The sequence below is a fragment of the Muntiacus reevesi genome, chromosome 9, assembly GCF_963930625.1.
Source record: "Muntiacus reevesi chromosome 9, mMunRee1.1, whole genome shotgun sequence".
In the NCBI taxonomy this organism is placed as follows: Eukaryota; Metazoa; Chordata; class Mammalia; order Artiodactyla; family Cervidae; genus Muntiacus; species Muntiacus reevesi.
The window spans coordinates 57805666-57830871 of NC_089257.1; the positions used below are offsets into that span (position 1 = coordinate 57805666).

Below are 25206 nucleotides of genomic sequence, written 5' to 3' on the forward strand. Positions count from 1 at the left end.
CAAGTGGATCTTTTTTGGGGGGGTAAAGTTTCAGTTTTGCAAGTTCCAGAAATTTTACGTACAACAATGTGAACCTACTTAACACTACTGTAATGCACATTTAGAAACACCTAAGATGGTAAGCTTTGTGTTACATGTATTTTACCACAATTTATTTGTGTGTGTGTGTGTGTGTTTTTGCCACGCCGTGAAGCCTGCAGGATCTCAGTCCTGACCAGGGATCGAACCTGGAGCCCTGGCAGTGAAAGCACTGTCTCTAACCACTGGACTGCCAGGGAATTCTCACAATTAAAAAAAAAAAAAAAAACTATTCGTCAAGTCAGTCTTTATATTTACAAAGTTCCGATACAGCCTGAGTATGAGCCTACCAGGTGGCCCCAAATCCCCCTCAGTTGAAACTGAACATCAGATATGCAGTTACCCCAGCCTGGAAGTCCTCCCGTTTCTAACGCTCTCTCCACGGTGCTCTGTCACCTCTGCTTCTTTCACATCCAGTGAGGACTCAGATATCAACAGAGATGCAGGTGCAGGGAGCCGGGCCCTAATCTCCAAACCAGAGGCAAATTGAAGGAGACACCCTCTCCCCTCCTCTCCTCAAACACAGCCCTGGCTGTCAGGAGGGGAGGGCCCATCCAGCCCTGATCTTGGAGGTCAGCCAGTTCTGCGAGGGCTTCCTGGGGTGTAGGAACCCCTTAACCCAGGCCTGCAAATCAGCAGCCTGATCCGAGCAGGCTGCCAGCGTGGAAGGCAGGCCAGCTAGCCTCCCAGGGTCTAAAGTACAGAGATATTAGTCGGCTGCCACCAGCTACCTTACTGATGTGGGAGACGATGACCCACTCTCCCTGGCGTCCTTGTGACCTTAAAGTCATCTCCCATGGAAGGAGAAGCAAGGCTCATGCGTTTTCATTTTAAACAGCCAAAGAATTTTGGTCCAAGGATTGTCAAACCCGGGGCCCCCAGAGCACAGAGAAGTGAGGACATGCACTCACGGCGGGGATCTCCTCAGACCCGGGCCGGCAGCAGAATTCTGCACCGGCAGGTCCCTCCATCAGCTTCTCCAGGTGCTGCTGCAAAGGCTGGCTCTCCTGCTCCAGCAGGAGGCTCCAGAGGACCCCCGATTCCGTCAGAGATTCCATCGCTCCCACAGGCTACCTCCCCACGGAACGCTGATCCTCGAGCTCAGATCCCTCAAGCTGTGCCCCCAGGATGCACACAGTCAGTCTCGCCCGGGCTGGACGTGGATGGGTGGCTTCGGGCTCCTCGGCAGAGGGTCTGTGGGACCCTCGATACCTCCTTGGCTCCCCTTGAGCCTGGCTCCCAGCGCCAAGCTTCACAACGGGGCGGGTGTGGTCAGCATGGTTCTCGGGACAGGCTGGCTGGCCAGCCTCCCGGGGCTGGGCTCGGTTTCACCCCACTTGGCTCTCAGTGCGGCAGGTCTCTGGGCTGAGGGTGACCCAGAGGGGACGTGATGAAGCCCCTTCTCCAGGTCGTGTGGACAGGTGCTCCAAGCGGCCAGGACTCAGACGACAGGGCAGGTGCACGGGGCCGCCGGAGGCCCGCCCTGCCGCGGCTCACTCACAGCCCGGTGGCTCGTGGCAGGTCTCAAGCTCCCAGGAGGACAGATGCCCAACGCCCCAGCGCCGTCTGGCCGGTCCCGCAAGACAGCCTGTTCAACGTGCAATCGCTCCCCTGGGCGGGCGCTGGTGGCTATGACTCACGGTCCTCGCCCAGGCAGCGTGGCCACCGCGGGCCAAGGCACCAGGGCCTGCTCCCACCCCTACCCGTACACACCCCCCTTTCCTCCCAGGCCGAGCTCCTCTCGGCTGACCAGCAAACAACTTCTTTGTTAAGAGTCATCCGTGGCAGGAGGGAGGGGGGCGGCTGGGCGGGTGAGCGGGCAGGGCCAGAGCCCTACACATGCCTCAAGTTACAGGACCTGGGTGACGGTACCGGCCAACGTCCTGCAGTAACCCCTGGCCGAGCCTGGCCTCCCCAGCAGATGTTTCCTGCAATGGAAAGTAGCTGGCCGGGGCTCCGAGTGGGGGAAGGGCCGGGAGGAGGTGCCAGGGGCACTGCTGTTATGCCGAAATCTAAAATTGAAGACGCAAAACAGCCAGGGACTTCTTGGAGACACACTCGCCCCTCACTGATCCATCCATCCATCGACCTCCCCAGAGTAGCAGCAGGAGGCTGGAAGTTGAACTCATCCCATTTCAGAGGTGCAGGTGGGGAGAAGTTGAGGTCAGCAGTTTCCAGGTCCGTCTGAGGCATCTCCTTCCTTCCCGGGGACGCTGTCCTGCCTCCAGTTCTAGCAGGATGGGGATCAAGGCCAGGATGAGGATTCCCAGACAGCCGCTCAGACCTTGGCGGTCAAGGAGCCATGCTCTGAGCAGAGAGACTGGGCCAGGTCAAAAGGAGCAGGGAAGCTGAGAGCTTTGGTGAGGACGGGAGCCAGGCTGATGGGAACAAGGAGGCCTCCAGAAAGAGAAGCTGGGGGCAGAGGTCAGACAGCACTGGGGCCGGGAAGATTGGATTCCCAGGAAACGTCAGGACTTTGAGACAAACTGGGCACCTTCCTCGACCTTCCCAGCTACGTCCACCTTGCCAGGAGGGTCTCCAGGCTGCACACGATGGAGAATGTTGCCTTTGTCCTATTTGGAACAGTAACACTCAGACCTGACTGTACTTTAAAATGATCTAAGAAATGTATGCAAGATACAAATTCTTGCCTCTAGATCCCCAAATTCTGATTCAGAGGGACTTGGCGTCTCCCAGTTATATGCTGCTGGAAGAAGCAGAGGAAGATTCTGAGTCCTTTCCAGGACTTGTGTTCCTATCTGTCTCTGTCCACACCCCAGATGCAGCCACCACCTCCACCCATCATATCACAGAGACTACCACTGTCTCCAGGAGCATGCTACGCCTCAAACAATCTCCTCCAGCACTCAGTAGGGTGAATTTCAAGTATCAGCTGCTCAACATCTATTTACCAAATGAACGCATTCCTTACACAACTCTGACACTGTTCCTGTCGACATGGCATCTCGTGTGCACACACCCTTACACGTCCTCACTCCTACAGGCATGGCACCCCAGCGCCTAGTCTATGCCAACACTCTCCAAGCCACATATCCTAGCTTCTCTCCATGCTATCATCAGCAGTGGGACAGGAGAACCCAGCAATTCCACTTCACAGGGTGATGGGAATGCCCCTCTCCTGGGCCACCCCAGATCCGACGATCTAGGCAGTAACTAGGACCCATGAGGGCTGAATCCTGGAAACACTTGAGTATCTCTGGAGCCAGATGACGGGATGACTGGGCTCCAGCAGGGTGACTCAGGGACAGGACACACCCAGAAAGATAAGCCCTGGGACCCACACCAGGTCTCCTACACCCCCCCCACCCCCCCCCACCACTGCCACGGGGAGAGGCACTGCCAGCTTCCAGCCTGAGAGGGAAGTGACCTGGGCTAAACATTAACTCAACGGCAAACACTGGGAGCTGGGACAAAGTGGTACCCGCTCCCTGGGCAGAGCAGCAGGAGGGAGAGGGTGGAGTAGCCCAGGAGAAAAACAGATGGATTTTGGTAGAATGTTGGCCTCACCGAGGAAGAAAGCCAATTAAGACCCTCAGAGGAAACGCTGGACTTTCAACCAAATTCAGGTAGGGAGGAGCCGGATGTGGGCTATGGGGCAGTGGCGATGGGGGAGGTGACTGAGCAAAGGAAGGAGGGGGGGAGGGCGAAGGTGTAACAGAGACACAGAGGAGCAGGCCTGGGAGAGGTCTCAGTTGGAGACGGGTCACTCCGCAGAGTCAAGACGGCTACTGGGGATGCGGGGGTCAGCGGGTAGATAACAGTGGGGAGGTGAATGCAGGTGGAGGAAGCGGAGTCCATCTCCCCCAGAAAAAATACCAGGCTGCCAAGGTATTGGGGATGCCTTCGGCACTCACTCCCACTTTTCTCACCAACACCCTGATCCAAGTTTCATTCCTACAAAGCTCTGTCCACTTGCGCAGTCATATGTCTGCCAGACCTGCCCAGTCACTTCACAGGACCAGTGTCATCCCTCCCCCCCAGACAGCCAGCATCGCCCCCACCTGGACCAGCAAGCAACTTGGGCCCCAAAGCCTCAGGGCAGCCACCAGAGGTCTGGGCTCCTTCCCTGGGTTGCCTGGAGACAACTGATCCCAGGAAAGAGGCAAGGCAGGTGAGGAAGCATCTCTGTCCGCCTGGAGCACCAGGAAGAGACTTCTGTGACTTGGCTTCCTCCAAGATCTGAGTCTGCTGGGTCCAACAGGGCCATCTTTGGGGAGGGGGGGGCAGATTATTCCCCCTCCTGCCCCCAACTCTCCCCTTAGCTCTCTGTTCAGCTTATCCCTCCATGAATTTATCCCCCAAACTAGGTGCCTTGACTAATAAAACTAGGGTGGTCAATGGTGGGGCTGGGGGCTGGGGAGAAGAAGGGGGGAACTCAGGGGCAGTAGATGCAATCAGCTCTGGGAGGGACTCAGGACAGCTGCTGACAGCCTCCCACTTCAAGCCCCACTCTTTTTGGCACAGCATGTGGGATCTTAGTTCCCTGACCAGGTATTGAACCCACACCACCTGTACTGGGAAGTGCAGAGGTCTCATCACTGGACAGCCAGGGAAGTCCCTCAAACCCCACTCTTGGTCTGAAGAGCCCTTGCTGGAGACCAGAGGCTCTTGTCTCAGTCTTTCCATGTCTCCCTGGGGTCCAAACACCTCCTTCCATGGAACCCACTCTTTATAAATGCCAAGGTGGTTGTCACCATGGTGACAGTTCCTCCCTGGCTAAATAGATAGAAGAAGAAATGCAGAAGAGAAGCAGGTCGAGGCGGAGGCTGGGGCAGGGGGCAGGGAGGCATTGGGCGTGCTTCCTCTCATATCAGACCCAGGCCACACCAACGGGCTACAGACATTCTTGCAGCAGTCAGCAAGTCTGCGCTGACCCTCCCTGTCCTGCATCCGGCCAGGCACTCCCAACTGTCTCCAAGGCCGAGGACGACAAGGCCTCTGCTCATCCCAAGGACTTCCAGAGCCAACGACAGAGCCGTGGGCAGCACAGCAGCTGGAGAGTCACCACCGGTGTCAGGAGAGGGGCCAGGGAGGGCTGAGGGCAGACCCGAGGAGGAGGCACTCGCCTCCTTCCTGATGGTCCAAGTCCCGCCGCCTCAGGGCAACGCAGAGGTGACGTGGGAGGACTGGGTAGACGGAGGAAGAAGAGCACCGGGTCAGAGCAACAGGGACGCAGCAAGGGCCTCCTGAGAAACCAGGAATGGAATGCTGGGGGGCAGTGCTGGGGAGCGGGTGTTGAAGGGAAGCTTCCTGGTGGGGCCTTGGCATGCAGGCAGGGGGACGGGGCCTGGCATGCCCGTGTGCATGGGCTCAGCAGGCTGAGCTCAGGCTCCAGTGGGGGAAGCCCCCAGGACCCGGCTTCCTGATCAAGCCAGACCATCTGGCCTGGGAGCACAGCCACGCTCAGGCCGTGCCCGTGGATAAGCACACAGGTACATCGGAGTGGGCTTCCCAGGTGGCTCAATGGTGAAGAATCTACCTGCTCAGCTCTGCAATCTCTTGCTCATCTGCCAGCAGAACCCCCTGACCTCCGGGCCCCACAGGGGCTCTGCTGAGGGCTCGGACATCAGGTCTTCTGAGCGGGGCGGAGGGAGAGATTAGAGGTGAAAGGGTGGTAGGGAGGAAAACCTGCTAGGATCAGAGAGAAAAGAGCCAGCCAGTAGGGATAACCGAGCCAGAAAGGAGCTGCAAGCGGAGGTGGAGAAACGAAAGTGGGGGAGTTAGCCAGGAAAGGGGAGGGAAGGACTCTAGGGAAGGCAACGCAAAAGAATGGAAAAGCCTGCTGGAAAGAAAAGAGAGGAGCAGGGGAGAGGGAGAGGAGCAGGGGAGAGGGAGAGCAACAGGGACGAGGCCCTGCGTGTCCAAATCTGGTCATTTGAACTGTCTGGTGGGTCTGCAGCCACGTGTTTCCTGGTCCCCTGTGAGGCACTAACTTTACAATAGCCCCCCACCTCCCACCCTGGGTGGTGGAAGATTCCATCAGGGAAAGGGTGCTGGAGGTCCCACCCACTCCCAGGAAAGCATTCTCCAGCCTCAGCTCCTCCCACAGACAGCGAGCTCCCTTCTCCCCCGGGATGTCAGCCCTAAGCCACGGACGGGGTGGCCACGAGCCCAGGTGAAGACCACAGTGGGCCCGGGGGCTGAGGGGCTGCAGCCTCAGGCAGCCGTCTCCCCCAGGCGGGCCATCTCAGCCCTCAACTCCCCTCCCACCCGCACGGCCCGCCAACTTCCTCCTTGTCTGTGCCGCTGTGATGCCAAGGTGGGGATCCAATAGTCCTACCTCAGGGCCAGTCCCCTGAGCAGCAGCAGGTCAGAAGCTACAGGGCTGACTGCTGGCTGCTTGATTCTGGGGGAACTGCTGAGCCGTGTGGGAAAACACACCCACCACACACAGTGACTCTGACCGGAGCGTCTACATTAAACCCAAGCCTCTCCCCTGCCCCCTGCACCAGAGCATCCTTCAAGTCTGTCTCTCAGCCGCCTGCTCCCGCAGCGTCCCCAGGTCCACCGTGCAACCTGCCCTGGTGTCAGGGGAGCGGGGAAGATGCGTCCACATGACCGTCGGGGTCAAGCTCTGGGAAGAGCAGGCTCCGGGATGGAAGACAGTGACTGGAGACCAGTTGACGGCTGCGAACCGCCTGTCCGTCCACAGGGCAGGAGCACGGAGTAGGACGGGGCAGGCAGCTGGGACTTCAGCCTGTGGCTCTTCAGGGGCAAGTTCGAGACCCTCAGCCCCAGCTCTGTGACCCAGAGGATGCGGCCTCTGCAGGGGCTGCTTACTCCATAATTGGCCTCCCGGCAGGAGCTCCTAGCTGGAGCCTCCCCAGGCAACTGAGGCGGCCCTGGGGCAGAAGTCACATCTTATTACAGAAGCCAGCCTCTGCTAAACGAAAAGGTTTCTGGCTGCTTGTTTTTTCCTCCAAATGTCTCGGTAAAAGGAAGGAAAACTTGGCCTTAAGATCAGGCCCCAGGATGGTGGTCCCCGTCCCAAGTCCTGTCTGCCCTTTGAGGGGGGGGTCTCCCCAGCCTGGTCTCCTGTCAGGGCTGGAGGGCCCTTGTCCAGGGTCCTGGGGGTCCAGGAGGTCGGGTCGGGGAGACAGTCCATCCCTGCATGGTCTCCGGGAATTGCACCCCCCACCCCACTTCACCAGCGGTCCTGCCCTGCTACAGAAGGTAACTGTGGTCTGGTTTTTGTGGGAGGGGTCTGGTCAGGGGCAAAGCCCACCATTTGAGGCTCCAAGCCCACAGGGAGACCACAGTGTACCCCCATAACTCCATCCTCTAAGCAAGCCATCCCCACCCACGTGCCCAACAAGAAGAGAAAAGGGATACTTACATTATACCAGCTCTGGCTTTTCTGAAAGAACAAAGTAAAAGAAAAGCAGCATTAGTGAAGGGAGAGGTGGCAGGAACGGCCAGAGTACTCCTGGCTCCAGGGGGAAGATACACAGACAGCGGAGGGCGGGCGGGGAAGAGGAATCCCAAGGCAGCTCAAGGGCCCCCATGTTGCTGCTCGGGGTGGGGGCCAGGGGTCCTCCTTTCTCAAGACAGCTCCCGAAAGGAGGCCCGGGGAGCAGTCCATGCTGGAAGCCCCCGTGGCTGGGGTGGCAGGCAGCGCAGCACCAGCGAGGGCTGGGAGGGAGTCGACCCCATCACAAGGCTCTTCGGATGGGGGCGGGGTGTGGGGGGGATGCGCTGCAGGCATCCGACCCCAATGGTCCCTGATCAGAAGCAAAGTACCCACGGAGACTCACAGCCGTCCGCTCCACGTCAGCCCCTCGGAAAGGCTGGGCGGGACCCTCTGGGGTCGAGGAGCCAAGGGATCGCTAGAAACTTCCCTCCAACTGGGCAAATTCCTCCTTCTGCCCCACTGGCTGATAGGCAAAGACATAGTGGCCAAGGAGTGGTTGGGGCTCTGCCTTGGGAGGACGGGTGAAGCACGTAATTGCTAAAGGTCCTTCCTGACTTCATGAGGCTCTAAGTCAATACTGACACAGTGGGTCTGACCCAACTCCACCATGTAGGTGCCCTCCATTCCCAGCCCTGCTAGAAGGCTGCTCATCTTCGCGGTAATGGGAAGTTTTTCAGGGAAAGAGGAGGGATGAGTAAGATTGTGCCTGGTCCATCTTCCATCTCACAGACCAGGAGTCCCTCACACACGTCCCACTTGAAGACAGACAGACAGACAGGCAGACAGAGATAGACAGACACACACCTGCCTAGGGTCCCTGCCTTGAGGGGCTGATCCGACAGTTCAGCTTGGGTAGACAGGAGTATTTTCAGTTTTAAAAGCTTTGCCAAGGGTGTGGTTCAGGAGGAGGATGGCTGGGTGCAAAGAAGCTTTGCCTATGGGTCCACATCTTAACTTTATACACATTTTGTTTTATTGCACTTTGAAGATATTGCATTTTTTTTAAACAAATTGAAGGTTTATGGCAGTCCCATGTCAAGCAAGTCTACTGATGTCATTTTGCCTACAGCATTACATTTTAATTAACATTTTATTTTAAATTATAATTTAATTAAATGTATGCTGCTATTTTAAACAGAATGCTATTGTATACTCGACAGACTGAGGTCCAGGGTAAACATAACTTTTGTACGCACTGGGAAATGAAAAAAGCCACGTGACTTGCTGCACTGTAACCTCTGCTTCACTGTGATGGTCCCTCCACGGTACGGCTGTGCATGCAGAGGTGTGGACCCTCAATACAGTCAGCAACCTTTATCCCGTCCACCTCGTCCTATGGGGTCTGACTCATAAGGGAAGGAGGAGGCAGCCACTGTCCCAGGAGGTCTGTTGTCCAGTGTCTGGTGGAGCCCAGGGGTGAGTGTGACTGCAGAGATGAAGCCTGGTCATGCCATCGCCCCCTTTGCTGGCGACCCCACCCTGCCAGAAGAACCCCGTAGAGCCCTTCACCTTCACTCTGAAGAGTGTCAGCAGGGGGTCTGCCCCTCAGGGGCTCTGCTCATCCCCACACCCTATCTCACCGGCCAGGGGGCAGGCGGCAGGGCAGGATCTCACCCTCTGCTCTCTGCAGGATGCTCTCCGTGGTCATTTTCCAACAAAAGCTGTGCCCATGGCCCCATCTGGGAGTCACATATTCCCACTAGAGCCTTGCCTTCTCCTCCAACCCAAGTCCAAATGTTCAAAACCAATGATTCCATCATCGAGGGCGTTATTGCCACAAGGGAACTGTGGACTGATAATTAGCCTCTAGTCATCCTGGAGGAGAGAGGATGGGGCAAGGAGGCTGTGTCAGACTTTACCTGCACCTTGTTGTTGCCTAGTTGCTAAGTCATGCCCAACTCTTTGTGACCCCATGGACTGGAGCTCACCAGGCTCCTCTGTCCATGGGATCTCCCAGGCAAGAATACTGGAGTGGGTTGCCATTTCCTTCTCCAGGGGATCTTCCAGACCCAGGGATTGAACCCACGTCTTCTGCATTGCAGGTGGATTCTTTACCACTGAGCCACCAGGGAAGCCCTACCTGCACCTTAGGGCACCGGAATTCCTGGGTCCTGACTCTGAGCTCACACAACATGCGGCTGTGCAGGTATCCATGAGAACGCCTCTCAACAGTGGAAAGGCACGCTCTAGGAGTCGCTGGCCTCAACGGCCCTCAGTGTGCCTGTGTTTCACCATACCAACCCTTCTGAATCTGTCTAGAACAGGGAGATTCAGGACAACTGAGAGCCTGCACCAGGGAAGCCAGGCCCCTCTCTTGCCTCGCCGGGTGGTACCTCTGTATGTGTTACCTGCTTGTGTAAACTGGGGTTAAGAATATGAGTTCGCAGGTACTGCCAGGTCAGATACACAGAGCAAGGACTTTTGTCCCTCTGCCTAAGCCTCTGCCCCCATCCAGCACTCTCTGGGCAGCTGGTTACCCGTCACCACTGAGGGTGTCCACCCCTCTGGCCAAATCCACAGCAGCCCCTGAGAACAAGCCACATGGGCGTGAGTCCCTGAACTCCAATCAGCCTCACAGAGGCAAGTTCAATCCCTGTGGCTCTGGTTTTGAGGACCGAGTCCTAAAGCAGCTGCTGGGCCAGGAGGGCCTGACTCACAGGGGCTGGTGAACCTGAAGGGTGTCCTCTGGAACCCATGATGCCACTGGCCAGCAGGTTCTCAGCCCCCCTGTCCTCCTGTGCAGAGAAGGCTGGGGGCGGGGGAAGAACAGAATGAGGGAATGGGCAAGGGCTTTCTAACAGGTTACCTATTAGTGGATTTAGCCAGAGGGGAGGAGGGGACATCAGGAGAACTGCCCAAAGACAGTTGCTGGGTGAGGGCTGAGCTGAGCAGGCTTCTATGCTTTTCTTAGAAGTTTGCAGAGCAAGCCCCTCAGGGACCCCAAGGCCCCTGCACACAGCGACTTCCTTACACATCTCCCCAGTGCAAAGGCCCAGGAGTCTGAAGATGGGATGAGGGCAGGGGAGGGACAGAGGAGAGCTACAGTTCTAGGAGTAGAGGGAGGAAAGAACAATTTCTTACTTTGATCAGGTAAAGTCTGTCGTACTGGAAAGGAAACCACGAAAATTAGGATCGAAAAACAGGGCAAGAGTCAAAAGGTTAAAGGCACACCAGAGCCACAGAGGCCGTGACACCGCACACCCATCGCAGGGAGCCAAGCAGGGACGGCCTGGGTCCTACCAACAGCCCGGTACCCAGTTCAGGAGCTGGTGGGGCGGCGACGGCTGCGGGGCTCCCCCTGGTGGCCGCAAGCCAGCACTACAGCGCGGAAGCCGGCCAGTGGAGCCAACTAAGGGGTCCTGGATCAGAACTGGGCCTTGATGTCCAGCCCTGGGCTCTGGGCAGGGCTGCCCCAGCCAGGGTCAGATGCAGCAGGATAGCCACAGAGTCACAGGAGCGAGACCTCCCCGGCTACCTAGTCCAACTGCAGCGTATTAACACACAAGGAAATGGGGGTGCGGAGAAGGGGAGACAGACACTGTGAGTGAGGTCTGGCTCCAGCGAAAAGTGGACTCTCCGGCCTGTCTGAAGAATGTACGAGGTCATCTCCCCTAAGAGGTGCAGGGGACGCAGGGAGCGAGGTAACAGTGACCAGAGTCAGACCCCTCCCTGTGGACACATGTGGTCAACCTGAGAAAATGCTCCACGGGGGGAGGGGGTGTTCCCACCACAAGACCCTCCTCCTCTCTCTCTCCCCCTTGTAGCTTTCCCTCGCTCTCTGCTCCAGGCCCTGTCCTGTGCAGGACCTAATTTCTATACCGGTGTCATCTTTGAAGTCTGTCCCAGACCGACCATGGCTGCAACCACGTCCCCCTGGGGTGGCAGGGAGCCCTCTCCCCACAAGTCAGTCCTTGTTAATGGCTGGGGTGTCGGTGATGGAATGGGAAGGGGAGGCGGGGAACTCGCTCCTTCCCCCTTCAGCTCCTCAGCAGGAAAGGGGCCGGGATGCACTCTGGGTCCATGCTCAGATCCCGGTCCCTTCCGAGGCCCCGCTGTGCCCCTCCACAATCCCACTGGGAGTTCCAGCCCAGCTCTGGGCACCAGCTCCCCATCTCAGATGTGAACTCTTCCCTGCGTCTGAATTCACGGAGCATCCCAACCACGCCTGTGGTCCTTAAGGTCAGGTTTGGTTTGTGGATAATCTGGGAACAAACAATGTAGATAATCTGTGTTTCTTATCTCTCTTCTCAGACTGGACACTGCCTGGGGGTGGGAATCTGGTCTTCATATTCCTTTTTGAAAGAAGATCTACCACTTACGAGTTTTAAAAATCCTCATTATTGGATGCTCCTTTCAACCCCATCACCTGACCAGAGGCACTCTGTGAGTGCTATCGACCGTAAGTGCGTGCTCTGCTCGCTGAGTGCCTTGGCAGAGGGGTAAGAGGGTGAGGAAGCTCGGAGCTTGACCTTAGGATGGCAAAGGTGCACACCCTGTGGGCAGAGGCAGAGGAACAATAACCAGACGCCTTGTCCAGCAACATCTGCCCTCTCCCCAGCCAGCAGGGTGAGGCATTCCAGAGGGGTGGACAGAGGTCATCGCCAGACCCCGTCCGTCCCCACACAGCCCTGCACCCACTAAGCTCCCAAACCCACAGCAGACTCCTGGGGGCCTCCCCAATTCAGGCACAGTTTCCTCCTCCTGCCCACAGCCAGCAGCCGTTGTTCAAAATCCTCACAGCTAAGATGAGCTTTTACCCTCAAGGTCACAGACTGCAGGATTAGTCCTGTAACCTCTCGTTCACCCCTCAGGAAGGGGAACAGCTGTTCATCCTGCTGCTCCCCAAAACAGAGGCTTCAGACTATGATTAAGTTCACCTCTCAGCTTTCTTTTCTCCAGGCTGTAGCCACCCGCTTCCCCTGTGGGTATCATTTCCTGAGTCCTGCTGTTCTGAAACACCTACTATTCACCCTCTACTCCCTCTAAGTTCTCCTCAGGCCTCTCAAATCTTGGGGTCCTGGATAGACTCTTGGCATGGGCTCCCTGACCTGGTCCTATCTATGCAGGACCTGGCAGGGGCTGTCTATGTCCACGACCTTCCAGTGTTGGCACCATACCCTCTGGGAGAAACATTCCCCTCTGATCACGAGTCAGGATCCTAAAAACACGATGAGCCGCAGGCTGGACTGTGGGTGGAAGCAGTAAGGGGCGCTCAGGCTGAGCAAGCAGAAGGAAGGCGTGGCTAAGGTGAGCTCCTAGGGTCGCTCTCCTGCATCAGGGAACTCATGTAGGGGAAGCTGTGAGCCTCAATCAACTCACCTGAGCAGCAGGGATCAGGTCCCACTGCTCCACCAGATCCGGAGCCTCCCTTCCCCAAAGGAACGAAACTGAGCCCCGGCAGGACTCTGCTTCTCAACGGCACCATGTAAGGAGGGGCCAGACTCCCCGCCGAGGCAGTGTTTGGGGAGCAGGCAGAGACGGGGTTAGGGGTGCGGTGGGGAGGGTGGGGGCGGGTCTGTTCTCCGACTCCGGGTGCAGTGGGAATGGTCCCTTGGTGACCTCAGCCAGCCTGCCAGGGGCAGTGGGGCCGGCCCTTCTGGGAAAGGGACCAAGCAAGACACAAGGGCCAAACTGGGCGGGGGTGGGGGGCGGGGTGCGGAGCACTACAGACAGTTCAACACCGGAGGGGAGACCGAAGACAGAGACAAAAGATGGCTTACTTTTGAGAGGCGCTTGTGAGACTAACACCATGCATGCAAAGAAGGTATTTGGGGGATGGTGGGGAAGAAGAGGAAGAACAAGAAATCAAAAGACAAATTCAGGTGGGACGCCAGCTCCCGAGCCTCCCGGGGTCTCCTCCCCTCCCCAGGGCCTGTAAGTCAAGAGGGAAAGAGAAGCTCTTTTAAGGAGCATTGAGGCAGAGACATCGTCTGCCTCCCAAAGGACTAAAGTCTGGGGCGGACGACTCTTTGTGGAAGCATAAATAGCCCAGGCCCCCTTAGGCAAACGGGGGCTCAGGTGTAACAAGGACATACTCGGGAGGGGTGGACAGCCCTGTGCTCTCTTCTTGGCCGTGTGGGTACCAGGTGGGTTATTACCAAAGGTAAGGCTGGGTGATGGCCAGGGCCGAGGTTAACACAGCATTCTGCGACGGTCCCTGAGGACTCCCTTCCCGGCACTACATTTGTCCCAAATAATGTTCCCCTCTACGCCAAATTTGGAAAACGTAGCAGGGCTGAAGAGAGGACCCCTCCTGATCCCCAGAGCTCCCTTCCTCCAAATCTCAAGGCTTGTGAGCCTCCCTCACCCCTAATGAGAGACAGTGGTCATCGTGGAATCCTTTTACTAGCTCCTGGGGTCTCTCTGAGGGCTAAGCTAAGATCAAGATTTAATAGGGGTTCTCCCCTGCCTCCCACTCTCACCTCACAGAACAGAGGCTCTCTCTAGGACACTAGGGCTAGTCAATCACATCAGGTCCCTCCACGAAGGGGTTCTCTACCTCACGGTTCCCCAACGCCAGCCTCCCTGCAGCCAGCTAATGAGCAAGGACAGAGTGGCCGGCGGGGTCAGGCTCACCTTGGAGTTTTTGCCACCACTGCGGCCGGACTGCGAGGAGCAGCTGCGCTGCACGCCCTGCTCCGGGGTGGACGGCGACTTGTCCGAGGAGTGATCTGAGCCCTTCTCCACCATGGTGTCTCCGTCTACGTTCTGCGGGGTTGGCGAGCGAGACCGCTTCCGGAGGATGGGGGAGCAGGCTGGCGTGCTGCGGTTGGAGTTACTGGCAGTGCTGCAGGGGCAGATGGAGAGAGGGAGTGGGGTGGGCAGGGAGGGGCAGGAAAGACAAGCCGTCAGTAATTGAGGGCCAAAGACAGGTCCCAAGGAGCCAGCTCAGGGAGCCAGGGTTCTGGGCTGGGGAGAAACAGGGGCGAAAGGGCCAGACTATGGCCCACATATGGACTGCACCGTAATACTGCTGCTGGCCGGGAGGGGGCGGTGGTGCCCACGTGAAATGGAAATAGCAGTAGGAAGGGGGTAAATAGGGTGATTAGACATTTAGAGATTTGTTCATCCAGCCATCCATCTGTCTGTCCGTCCACCAAATTTTGTTAGGACCCACCCTCTCCCCCCATTATATGCCAAAAATTGTCTAGGGAAAACGGACTATAAGAGCTGAGAGACTCGGTCATATCAATACTATCAGCTCATTTTAACACATGCTGCAAAATTCAGGTTCTACATTTTGCCTCAAAGATATCTGCCCATAAAAATAACAAAAATAATCCCACTTTCCAAAGCATTTAAGGAATCATTTCACCAAGGTAGTAACGACAAGTGCCACAATTCCTATTTTTAAAATAAAGATCAGTGCATGGCAAAGAGGACCAAGTGTCCTCTGATCACAGAGGGCTTAGAAACGAAATCTGGGTCTTCTGACTTGTAACTAGCCCACACTTCTATTTCCTTGCAAGCTATGTTATTCCTGCTCCCCTTGCCCAGGGCAAAGGTAAACACAGCGGAAGTTCTCCCATGCCATGTCCCCTCCCCCAAATTCATTTCCAACAACTACCTTATACATTCACCAAATCCCCTCATTCCAAGGCTTGCGCACTTTATAAATATTTATCTTGTGTTCTTAAAGGACTAGAGGAGATGAAGGAAGGAAGAGGAGAGGAAAACTCGATGCAGCCAAGTTCTAACAGGTGTTTGCTTTGCTCTGAGAAGATGGAGAAAGGAAAGAGATGGGGAAAGGAAAGGTTATGTAGGGAAGAGAAGGAAAACACAAAGGAGACAGACAGGAAGGTCAAAGAAGAACAAGGGGAGGGGCTGAGAAGAAGTGAGCAGTCAGGGCAGCACGGGGCTTTGGGCACAGCCAGATCCAGGGCTATCAGGGTCCCAGGAAACACTCTGGGCGGCTATGCCGCCCCCCCGCCCCCGGCCACCACTCCCTAAGCAAGTGGAGTGCAGGCTGGGGAACTCTGCCATTTGCATCAAGATCCAGGTGCAACCTCAGATGGCCCATTGGACCCATTTGCAATGAAAACCATCCCCCTTGGGCAGAACCTTCCACCTGGGGATCGTTGGCAGAGAGGACAGGAAGTGAGCCCCAAAGCCCAAACCAGCAAGTGTGGGAGGAGGGCAGCAGTGGGGCGAGAGTGAGCCTCTGACTCCTGGAAGGAGGCTGGTGCAGAGAAGAAACAAAAGGAAAAACAAACCAGGAGAGAATGTGTGGACACACACATGGCCCAATGTTGTGCTTGATCCCCAAACAGAATCTGAAACTCGTTACAGTACCAACAACAACAACAAGATTTACAACAAGCGGCTCTTACAGGTCTCATCACATTCCCAACATCCTTACCCTCTACTTCTAAACTCATCCACTACGACAAAACCTGGAGAAAGGAAATTACGTTCCTTTCCCTCAGCTGAAAAAGCTGAACATTAAAATGGTGGCAAGTAGATTCCTGGACCCATCCAAAGAGTGGACTCAGGTGCTCATCTCCCTGGGGCAGCCCCCTTTCTCTTAAGCCAATTTCAACCCATGGCCAAGTACTCCAGGGCTGACACCATCTCCGAGGACTGCTCTGCTGGAATAACAGCCAGGAACTCTGCCCCTAACCTCAACCAGTGTGCTCAGAGAAGGACCTAACTAGAGAGTGGATGACACCTTGCGCATGCCCATCTCAGACATATGAACCCACAGGTGGGCGCCTGTCCTTTCCTGAGATAAGGGACATCCTCACACACAGCCATTCCAGCCTTGGGAACAGAAAGGAGGTCCCTTGATCCTTCCTCAAACTCTGCATCCCTGCTGATAAGTGGCTGTTGAGGAAAGATTCAAACAATGGGTGGGCAAAAAATCCCAACCTGGAGGAAACGTACCCCAACTATCCAAAACCTCATGATGCTCAGGCACCCAGGATAGACATGTCCATGAGATGTCCTCCACCCTTAGTGATCCCATGTCAGCTGACCCTCCATATGCCACCCAAAGATGTCACTTTCAACATGTCAATCAACAGGCAATTTACATGCTCATGTGCCACTTCCGTCTCTGCGCTTATAAGGCTGTTGATCATTTGTGTTGCTCTTGAAAATCTCTCCCCTTCTTCCTGATGACACCCACCTGTCTCTTCTATTCCTTTTCCTGAGTCAGCAATTAGTTTCACTCTTGCCTCTTTGCCTATAATTGAGTCCCTCCCCAAAGGTGGGCTCTTCACTGCCCAAGCCGTCTCCTGTTTTCTGTGACTTCAGCTATGCCTGGAATCAAAGGACTCTTCTACCTGCTTCTGACCCAAATCATACCTGTTAGCTTCAGCCCAACAACCTGCTGCCAGCATGACAGTTCCTCTAAACAGGTATCTCACGAGCACCTCAGATTCAGAACTGGGCAGGTCATCTCTCCTCCCACTGCCCGTGCTCAATGGCATCACTATTTCCCAGTCTCTCAGGCTGCAAATTCACCCCTTCCATGTCCCCCCCACAAAAGGTGAGTCACTGAATCCCATCAATTCCATTTCCTTAAAGTTCTGTAATGCATCCTTTCCTTCTATTCCCACGGTCCTAGTTCAAGTTCTCAATGCTTTTGCCCTAGAGTTTTGCAATAACCTTCTAAGTGGTTTTCTCCTCGCCTTCGAGTTTTGCAATAACCTTCTAAGTGGTTTTCTCCTCGCCTTCCCTCTTTTGTGACCATTCGTACCTTTGTCCTTAAAAGTCTTTCTAAATAAAAGCTTGATACTATCTATTTGCCCTCTTACTGACATTCATATTAAAGTTCTAAATCCTCAGAATGGAATTCAAAGTTCTCTACCAAAAATCCTTTGACAGTTACCTAGACCTCAATACTTTCTCTTTGTATTCACTTAACGAGTCCCCATTGGACTTCCCTGGTGGTCCAGTGGTTAAAAATCCCCCTGCCAATGCAGGGGACATGGATTTGATCCCTGGGTTAGGAAGATTCCACGTGCCTCGAGGCCACTAAGCCCTAGAGCAGCAACTATTGAAATCTGAGCACCTAGAGCCGTGCTCTGCACCAAGAGGGGCCAGAGCGATGAGAAGCCTGCACATCACAATAGAGAGGAGCCCCTGCTCAGGGCAACTAGAGAAAGCCTGAGTGCAGCAACAAGACCCAGCGCAGCCAGAAAAAAACAAGAGTTCCTACCTTCCAGGCCTGCTTATCTCCCCCTAGTTTTCTTAGCATGCATCCTCTTTCTGACTCCCCAAGTGTTCACCACTTGTGCGGGAAGCACACTCTCCCTTCACATCTACCCAACGGAGTCCCATTCATCCTTTCGGACCCAATTCAACTCCACCTTCTCCAAAAGGCTTTTCTAAATCTCCCCCACTGAACTGACCAAAGCCCTGATCACACTCTGCCTGGTGTTAAAGTGAAGACCTGCCCCCTCCTGGGGGCACGCGCCTCTGCACCTCCCTCACCAGGATGCTCTGCAAGTATGAACAGCCTGAGCTCAGCTAACATCTGCACCGAGTCTCCTTCCGGGGCCGGTCTCCACACCACCCACGGCTTTAACAACCCCCAGGATCACGACAGCTCCCACATTTGTACCGCCAACCTGCTACTATGAACACAAATAGCTAGGTTTATGAAAGTTTATGAGCTCCTGGCATAATGGCAAGCACTTATTAAGAATTACCTAATTTAATCTTCCCAACCACCCTGCCAAGTATTCAAGGGTTTTACTAGTCCTACTTCTCAGGTGCTAAATCGAACGACTGACAGAGTAAGGAGTCTGCCCAGCGTCACACAGATGGGTGAGGGGCAGGAGAGGCCTAATCAAATGTGGGCCTACTGATTACAGAGCTTGTTCTCAGAACCGAGCATTCAATAACGCTTGTTTGCTGAGTAAAGCGATAGAAGGGTAGCTCACAAGGACTGATGGTGAGCTGGGTGAATGGAAAGAAAGAAGAATCAACTTTCTGCCTTCCAGGCTTCCATCCATTCTCTATGTTGCTGTCAAAATGAACTTTTTACAAAAAGTAAAGCTGTCATTTTTAGCCACCCTCCCCTCTCTGGTTAAAGCCCTCTCTGGTTTTCTACCCTTCTTGGAATAACATGAACTTCAAACTATGGCCAGAAATTCCCCAACTATCACCTCCAAGCTATTCTTGAGAGTCCCTGCTTGGCCGCTCTTCTTTGCACACGCTCTGGCTCAGCCATCGAGGCCAGTCCCCAGATCCCTCCCTCACTCATCCACACTACACCAGACCTTCCCACAATGCTCACACTCAAGACAAGCCCCCAAACCACTCTTACCCCTTACCCTACACCTCCTCCTCCACTCTGATCCCTCCCTAAATGAGAAGAAAATGCTTGGAGCTACTAGAGTCCTAACTCAGCAAAATCACCACTAGATTTGCTAGACTGGAAGGACTCATGCTGAAGCTGAAGCTCCGATACTTTGGCCACCTGATGCGAAGAACTGACTCATTGAAAAAGACCCTGATGCTGGGAAAGATTGAAGGCAGGAGGAGAAGGGGACGACAGAGAACAAGATGGTTGGATGGCATCACCAACTGAGTGGACATTAGTTTGAGCAATCTCCAGGAGATGGTGAAGGACAGGGAAGCCTGGCGTGCTGCAGTCCATGGGGTCACAAAGAGTCAGACACAGCTGAGCAACTGAACAGCAATAAGAAAACTCTTCTACTAAGCTCCCCCCCACCCCCGCCAACTTTGGCCACACTGTGCGGCTTGTAGGATCTTAGTTCCCTGACCAGAGATTGAACCCAGGCCCTTAGCAGGGAAACTGCCAAGTTCTGACCACTGGACTGCCAGGAAATTCCTCCTAAAACTCTTTATTTTTATTTTAAAAAGTTTTTACTGGAGTATAGCTGCATTATAATGTGTTAGTTTCTGCTGTATAGCAAAGTGAATCAGCTATACATATACACAATCCCCTCTTTTTTTTGGATTTCTTTCCTATTTTCTTTCTTTCCTGGATTTCTTTCCAGGTCACCACACAGAGCATTCAGCAGAGTTCCCCGTGCTATAGAGTAGGTTCTCCTTAGTTATCTATTTTATACATAGTGTCAATCATGCATGTCTGTCAATCCCAATTCATCCCACCCTCTTACTCGCTTGGTGTCCATGCATTTGTTCTCTGTGTCCATGTCTCTGTTTCTGCTTTGTAAATAAGACCATCTATACCAATTTTTTCAGATCCCATATATATGTATTAATATATGATATTTGGTTTTCCCCCTAAAACTCTTTTAAAGGCACTCCATTCTACAGATTCAGCTGTCCTGCTGAGCAAATAAAACCTATTCTGACGAATCTTATAATCTGTAACATTGTCTTTTCAACAAACTCTACGATTTGCCTTTAATCTGATTCTGCCATCCTTATTAACAATAGTAATACATTATATGCAGATAATACCACCCTTATGGCAGAAAGTGAAGAGGGACTAAAAAGCCTCTTGATAAAAGTGAAAGAGGAAAAAAAAAAAAAAAAAGTGAAAGAGGAAAGTGAAAAAGCTGGCTTAAAGTTCAACATTCAGAAAACTAAGATCATGGCAGCTGGTCCCATCATTTCATAGGAAATAGATGGGAAAACAGTGGAAACAGTGGCTGACTTTACTTTTTGGGGCTCCAAAATCACTGCAGATGGTGACTACAGCCATGAAATTAAAAGACGCTTACTCTTTGGAAGGAAAATTATGACCAACCTAGATAGCATATTAAAAAGCAGAGACATTACTTTGCCAACAAAGGTCCATCTCGTCAAGGCTATGGTTTTTCCAGTGGTCACGTATGGATGTGAGAGTTGGACTGTGAAGAAAGCTGAGCGCCGAAAAATTGATGATTTTGAACTGTGGTGTTGGAGAATACTCTTGAGAGTCCCTTGGACTGCAAGGAGATCCAACCAGTCCATCCTAAAGGCGATCAGTCCTGGGTGTTCATTGGAAGGACTGATGCTGAAGCTGAAACTCTAGTACTTTGGCCACCTCATGCCAAGAGTTGACTCTTTGGAAAAGACCCCGATGCTGGGAGGGATTGGGCGCAGGAGGAGAAGGGGACGACAGAGGATGAGATGGCTGGATGGCATCACCGACTCGATGGACATAAGTTTGAGTAAACTCCGGGAGTTGGTGATGGACAGGGAGGCCTGGCGTGCTGCGATTCATGGGGTTGCAAAGAGTCGGACACGACTGAGCGACTGAACTGAACTGAATACATTATATTTCAAAATCTACAAATTTTAAAGCTAAACATGACCTTAGAACTGCTGTAGAAAAAAAGGAAGACAAGGATTGGAGGGGCTAGTGGACTAAGAACTCCCCTTGTAGATTTTAGAATTAATATAACCAACACTTAATTTCATGTAAGAAACCTGAGAAATAGAGGTTAAGTGCCTGGCCTGGGAGACAGAACTTCTCATCTGGGTCTTCTGTTCTACAAACATACACTGAGCACCTGGCATAATCCCAGGCATTCAAGTTCAAGTTCACACTGGTGAGTGAGAAAGCATCTTTATGCTTGGGACACTATTGTCAGGAAGAGCTAGACACATGTTCTTCTCATTTTAATAAAAGCGACAAGCACTGTGACAGGAGAGGGGAAAGGAGTCTTAGACGGGGATCCAGAAACGCTGCCTTGAAGATACGGTCCTCGGGACTTAAGCTGGGTCCTGAAAATGTGTCAGAGCCAGCCAGGTGAAGGGCATGGTAGTAGGAAGGAAGAGAATGTGCCTGAAAAATCAAAACATGTAACTAAATAAGCCAAAACATCAGCAAGAACAAAGGTATGCAAACCTAAAATATAAAAGAGCATGGAGTACATAGCACATTACGAGAAATTCTGTGCCTCTGAAGCATGATGTACGTAAGTGAATATTTAAAAAAAGATTCTTGTCATCATCAGCTTTCCCCAATTATAGGTCAGCTGAGACGACCTCCCCTAGTCACTTTCAACGCATTACAAGGGGCCCAGAGGTGATTCACTCACTTCCCATCTCTTCTGTTTTAAAACTTCCAACAAGACTATGTCACTCCCCTCCCGGTTACCTTGCTAACAAACAGTGCTTCCTAAAGTCTGACCACAGTCCCACATGCTACAGTTTGGTCCCAGCTTCCCACAGTCAGGTCTGCCTGAAGTCCCTGAGGAACAGGGGCCCAGGGAAAGAGGACCAAGGCTCTTGGCTTTTCCTGACTGCATCTCCCGCCCCCAATGGAGACACGGGAGCCACAGCCCCCGTCCACTTGGCATCCTGTTCCCATTCTCCTGCCCAGCGTGGTCGTGTGGGCCCGGGTAGACAGTGCCAGCAAGCCAGCTTCCTGATCAGCTACCCACACAGTCTCAGATCCCCGAGCAGAACAGGCCCAGTGCTCCTCATCTAGGTTAACTTGTTTGCTCGCAGTGAAGTCAACTGTTTCTACCCCAGAGATTTCAAGGTATGTACTGGCCGCCCTACCCCCAGCAGCTCCATCTGGGCTCTCTGGCCACAGAGCCTTCCAGCCCTGGCTCATCCCCAGTCAGACCCCTCCTCCCAAGCCCCAGATCCTTCATGTTCACTTTCTGGTTCCCCCTGGGCCCAGCTCTGCAAATACCTGACTGATCAAACTTAATGGCTGTCATAGTTACAATGTGCTGTATAGGCAATTTTTAAAAGACTGCCCGACACATTCCAGGGCACCCTAGCCTGACACAGCGTTGGATTAGAAATTTAGAAAGCCAGTTTCAATTGAAACAGTTTGCTGAAGGCCTGCCTGGGCCCTGCAGGGTTGGGATTAATGCCAGTGTGTGGAGTCAGCAGGCTCAGGGTTGACGCCCAGCTCTACAACTTGTCGTACAAACCTGGCCCCTAAGCCTTACTTTCCTCATGGGACAAATGAAAACCATGGATACCTGTCTCAGAGGACTGCTGTGTTAAATGAAATAACACAAGTGACACAGATCTTTAGTGCAGTGCCTGATACATAATGAAGACTCAATAAATATTTCTGAGCTGATAGTATTAAGAAGGTTTTTGATCCTCTCTGTAAAAACTGGAATAAATTATTCTTGCCCCTTTCCCTCAGAGTGGTTTATGAACATGCTTTGAATGATCCCAAACACTACTTCCCATCAAAGTGTTAAATGCTCAATCATGTCCGACTCTTTGCGACCCCATGGAGTGCAGCCCTGCAGGCTCCCCTGTCCATGGGATTCTTCAGGCAAGAATACTGGAGTAGGTAGCCATTCCCTTCTGCAGGGGATCTTCCTGACCCAGGGATTGAACCCAGGTCTTCTACATTGCAGGCAGATTCTTTACCGTCTGAGCCACTATGGAAGCCCTATTACTTCCCAGTGAAAGTCGCTCAGTCATGCCAGATTCTTTGTGACCCCATGGACTATACAGTCTATGGAATTCTCCAGGCCAGAATACTGGAGTGGGTAGCCTTTCCCTTCTCCAAGGGATCTTCCTAGCGTGGGGACCAAATCCAACTGGGATGTTTCCTTGAAGTGCAAAATCCCAACTACACGCCATTCAATAAGTGACAGTTTCCAGGAAGCCACCTTGTGAATCTGCATTGGAAACAAGCACCATAGCTCATTCTGACGCACTCCAAAATTTGAGAACCAGTGTTCCCAAAGGCTAATCATGTAAGTATCAAGGGCTAAATCTGCTTATAACTCTCTTTAGTATATTAGTTGTTCAGTGTCTACGGGGTGGGTGGACTCGCTGGAACAGAAGATCAGTTGAGCTTGTCGGAGGAACTGCCAGTGGAGAAGACCCCAGGGTTGCCGGGGAGTGGGCATAAAAGTGTGGTTCTCAAAACTATGGACCTCCCCAGTGGCTCAGCGGTAAAGAATCTGCCTACCAATACAGGAGACACAGGTATGGTCCCTGGGTTGGGAAGATCCCCTAGAAAAGGAAATGGCAATGCCTCCCAGTATTCTTGCCTGGGAAATTCCACGGACAGAGAAGCCTGGTGGGCTACAGTCCATGGAGTCACAGAGCGTCAGACACGACGTAGCGACTAGCCAATAACATGACACAACACACCTTTTGCTGCAGGAACTTGATAATCATGAGATCCCCCGCCCACAGCCATACTACAAGCACCTCATCCCTCCCTGCCTTCAGGATCGAGTTAAAGCTGATTCTGATATCCAGTTGTCCCTCATTCCCAACGGCTGACTATTCTGTTAACCAGCCACGCACCTCCCATCCCCATGACAATTCGGAAGTCTCATCAGTAATCCTCCTCACTTCTTTATAATAGCACTGCAAATATCCATGCAAATTAGCCAGCTCCACTTTGAATTTTCCTATAGCACGTGTTAGAGTGTCTGAGACAGGAAGGCCCAGAGGTGTACTTGCATAACATTTGCACGAGATTTCCATGCTACCTGCAAATGCCTCCATTAGATCTGTCCACCTAAACCAGATCCAAATTCAGAGTTTATGAGAATTCCCTGAAGATGGTTGATTTTCGATTCCTCTCTATGTTCCTGCTTGTCACGCAGTGGCTCTGTACCCATAAATGCACACAGCGCGGAAGATGGGAAGGGCAGACCCAATCAGAACTTTGTGGAGAAAGAAAAATGGCCCAAATCACAAATCCTAATTGGGCTCCAAGCTCCCCTTGGGCTCTCCTCCCTGGAGAGCAAAATACCGAGTCATTTAGGAAAAAAAACCAAAAAACTTCCCAGGCCTGCTCAGTTCTTATTACAATGTCCTGCAGCTCCTGGTCTTGGCCTCCTTTACCCATGAAAACAAAACCACAGTCTCAGGGATGACTGTTCCAGAGAAAGAGTCAGAAGGGCTCATTTGATCCAGTCCTCTCTGTTATGAATGAAGCACAGGTCCAGAGAGATGATGTGCCTGTCCACCAAGGGGTTAACAGGAAGCTGGATGGGGTGCTCAGTAGGGGAAGTCTCCATGGCATTCCCCGCTCCCTGTGATTTTTAGGATAGCAGATGGGGTGGGGTTTTGAAAGGACAGAAAATGTACTACAGTTCCCCTAAGAGGACCTCCTGGTGACCATGTACAGAGCTCACTCTTTGAGAGCCTAGCACTTAGAACCTAGACCTGGCAACAGCTTTGCCACTGGGCCCAATTCCTTCTTTAAGGGAGAAAAAGTCAACGGTGCCTTCTGTGTCACACTGTGATTACCTGGTTGAAGAGAGGGGCCGGACAGCCTCTAAAGAGACCCCCTTTTGTTGCTGTTGGCACTTTTTGCTGGTCTGTTTTATTCTTGCCTGGAGAATCCCATGCACAGGAGGAGCCTGGTGGGCTACAGTCCACGGGGTCACAGAGCGGGACACAATGGAAGAGACTCAGCATATACAGCATGCATTGTCTATGGCACAGAGGCTCTCTTCTCAACTTACGCTAATGCAGGTCTCTCTCAGCCTGGTTCCAGCACACTACACTTTGGCCAGAATGTAGCATCACGCTACATCTCAGCAAGGTTAAAGATAATGCTCTTTCTTCCTATCACAGTTCATACAATGCAGCTTCAGAGCATGACACAGAATGGGTCTCCCCCCACTGCCAGAAGACCAAGATTCTGAGAGATGAACAGCTCGTTCCCTCTTTTCTAGTAACTTGCTGAAATGCCCTGGGGGCTCTCCAAGTTGGGCCTTTGGGTGAAATAGACACAGTGTTCAAGGACAGGTTCTGTTTGAAATTTGGAACCAAGAACGCAGAACTAGATTGTTGCCAGATCAGACCAAGGGCAGGGA

General features: G+C 53.1%; 1 protein-coding gene across 8 annotated transcripts in view; it reads right to left on the minus strand.

Moving 5' to 3' along the window:
• GRAMD1B (GRAM domain containing 1B) overlaps positions 1 to 25206 on the minus strand; it is a 196912-nt gene that overhangs the window by 34248 nt on the left and 137458 nt on the right. For all 8 annotated transcript variants that reach the window (XR_010664392.1, XM_065944324.1, XM_065944321.1 and 5 more), the window contains 2 exons: positions 14087 to 14297; positions 7436 to 7456 (listed from right to left, as the gene is read on the minus strand). Coding sequence is in view for 7 of the 8 variants with exons in the window: in XM_065944317.1 (XP_065800389.1) it covers positions 7436 to 7456; positions 14087 to 14297 (232 nt within the window). In the remaining variant the exon portion in view is untranslated. The remainder of the gene's footprint in view (positions 1 to 7435; positions 7457 to 14086; positions 14298 to 25206) is intronic.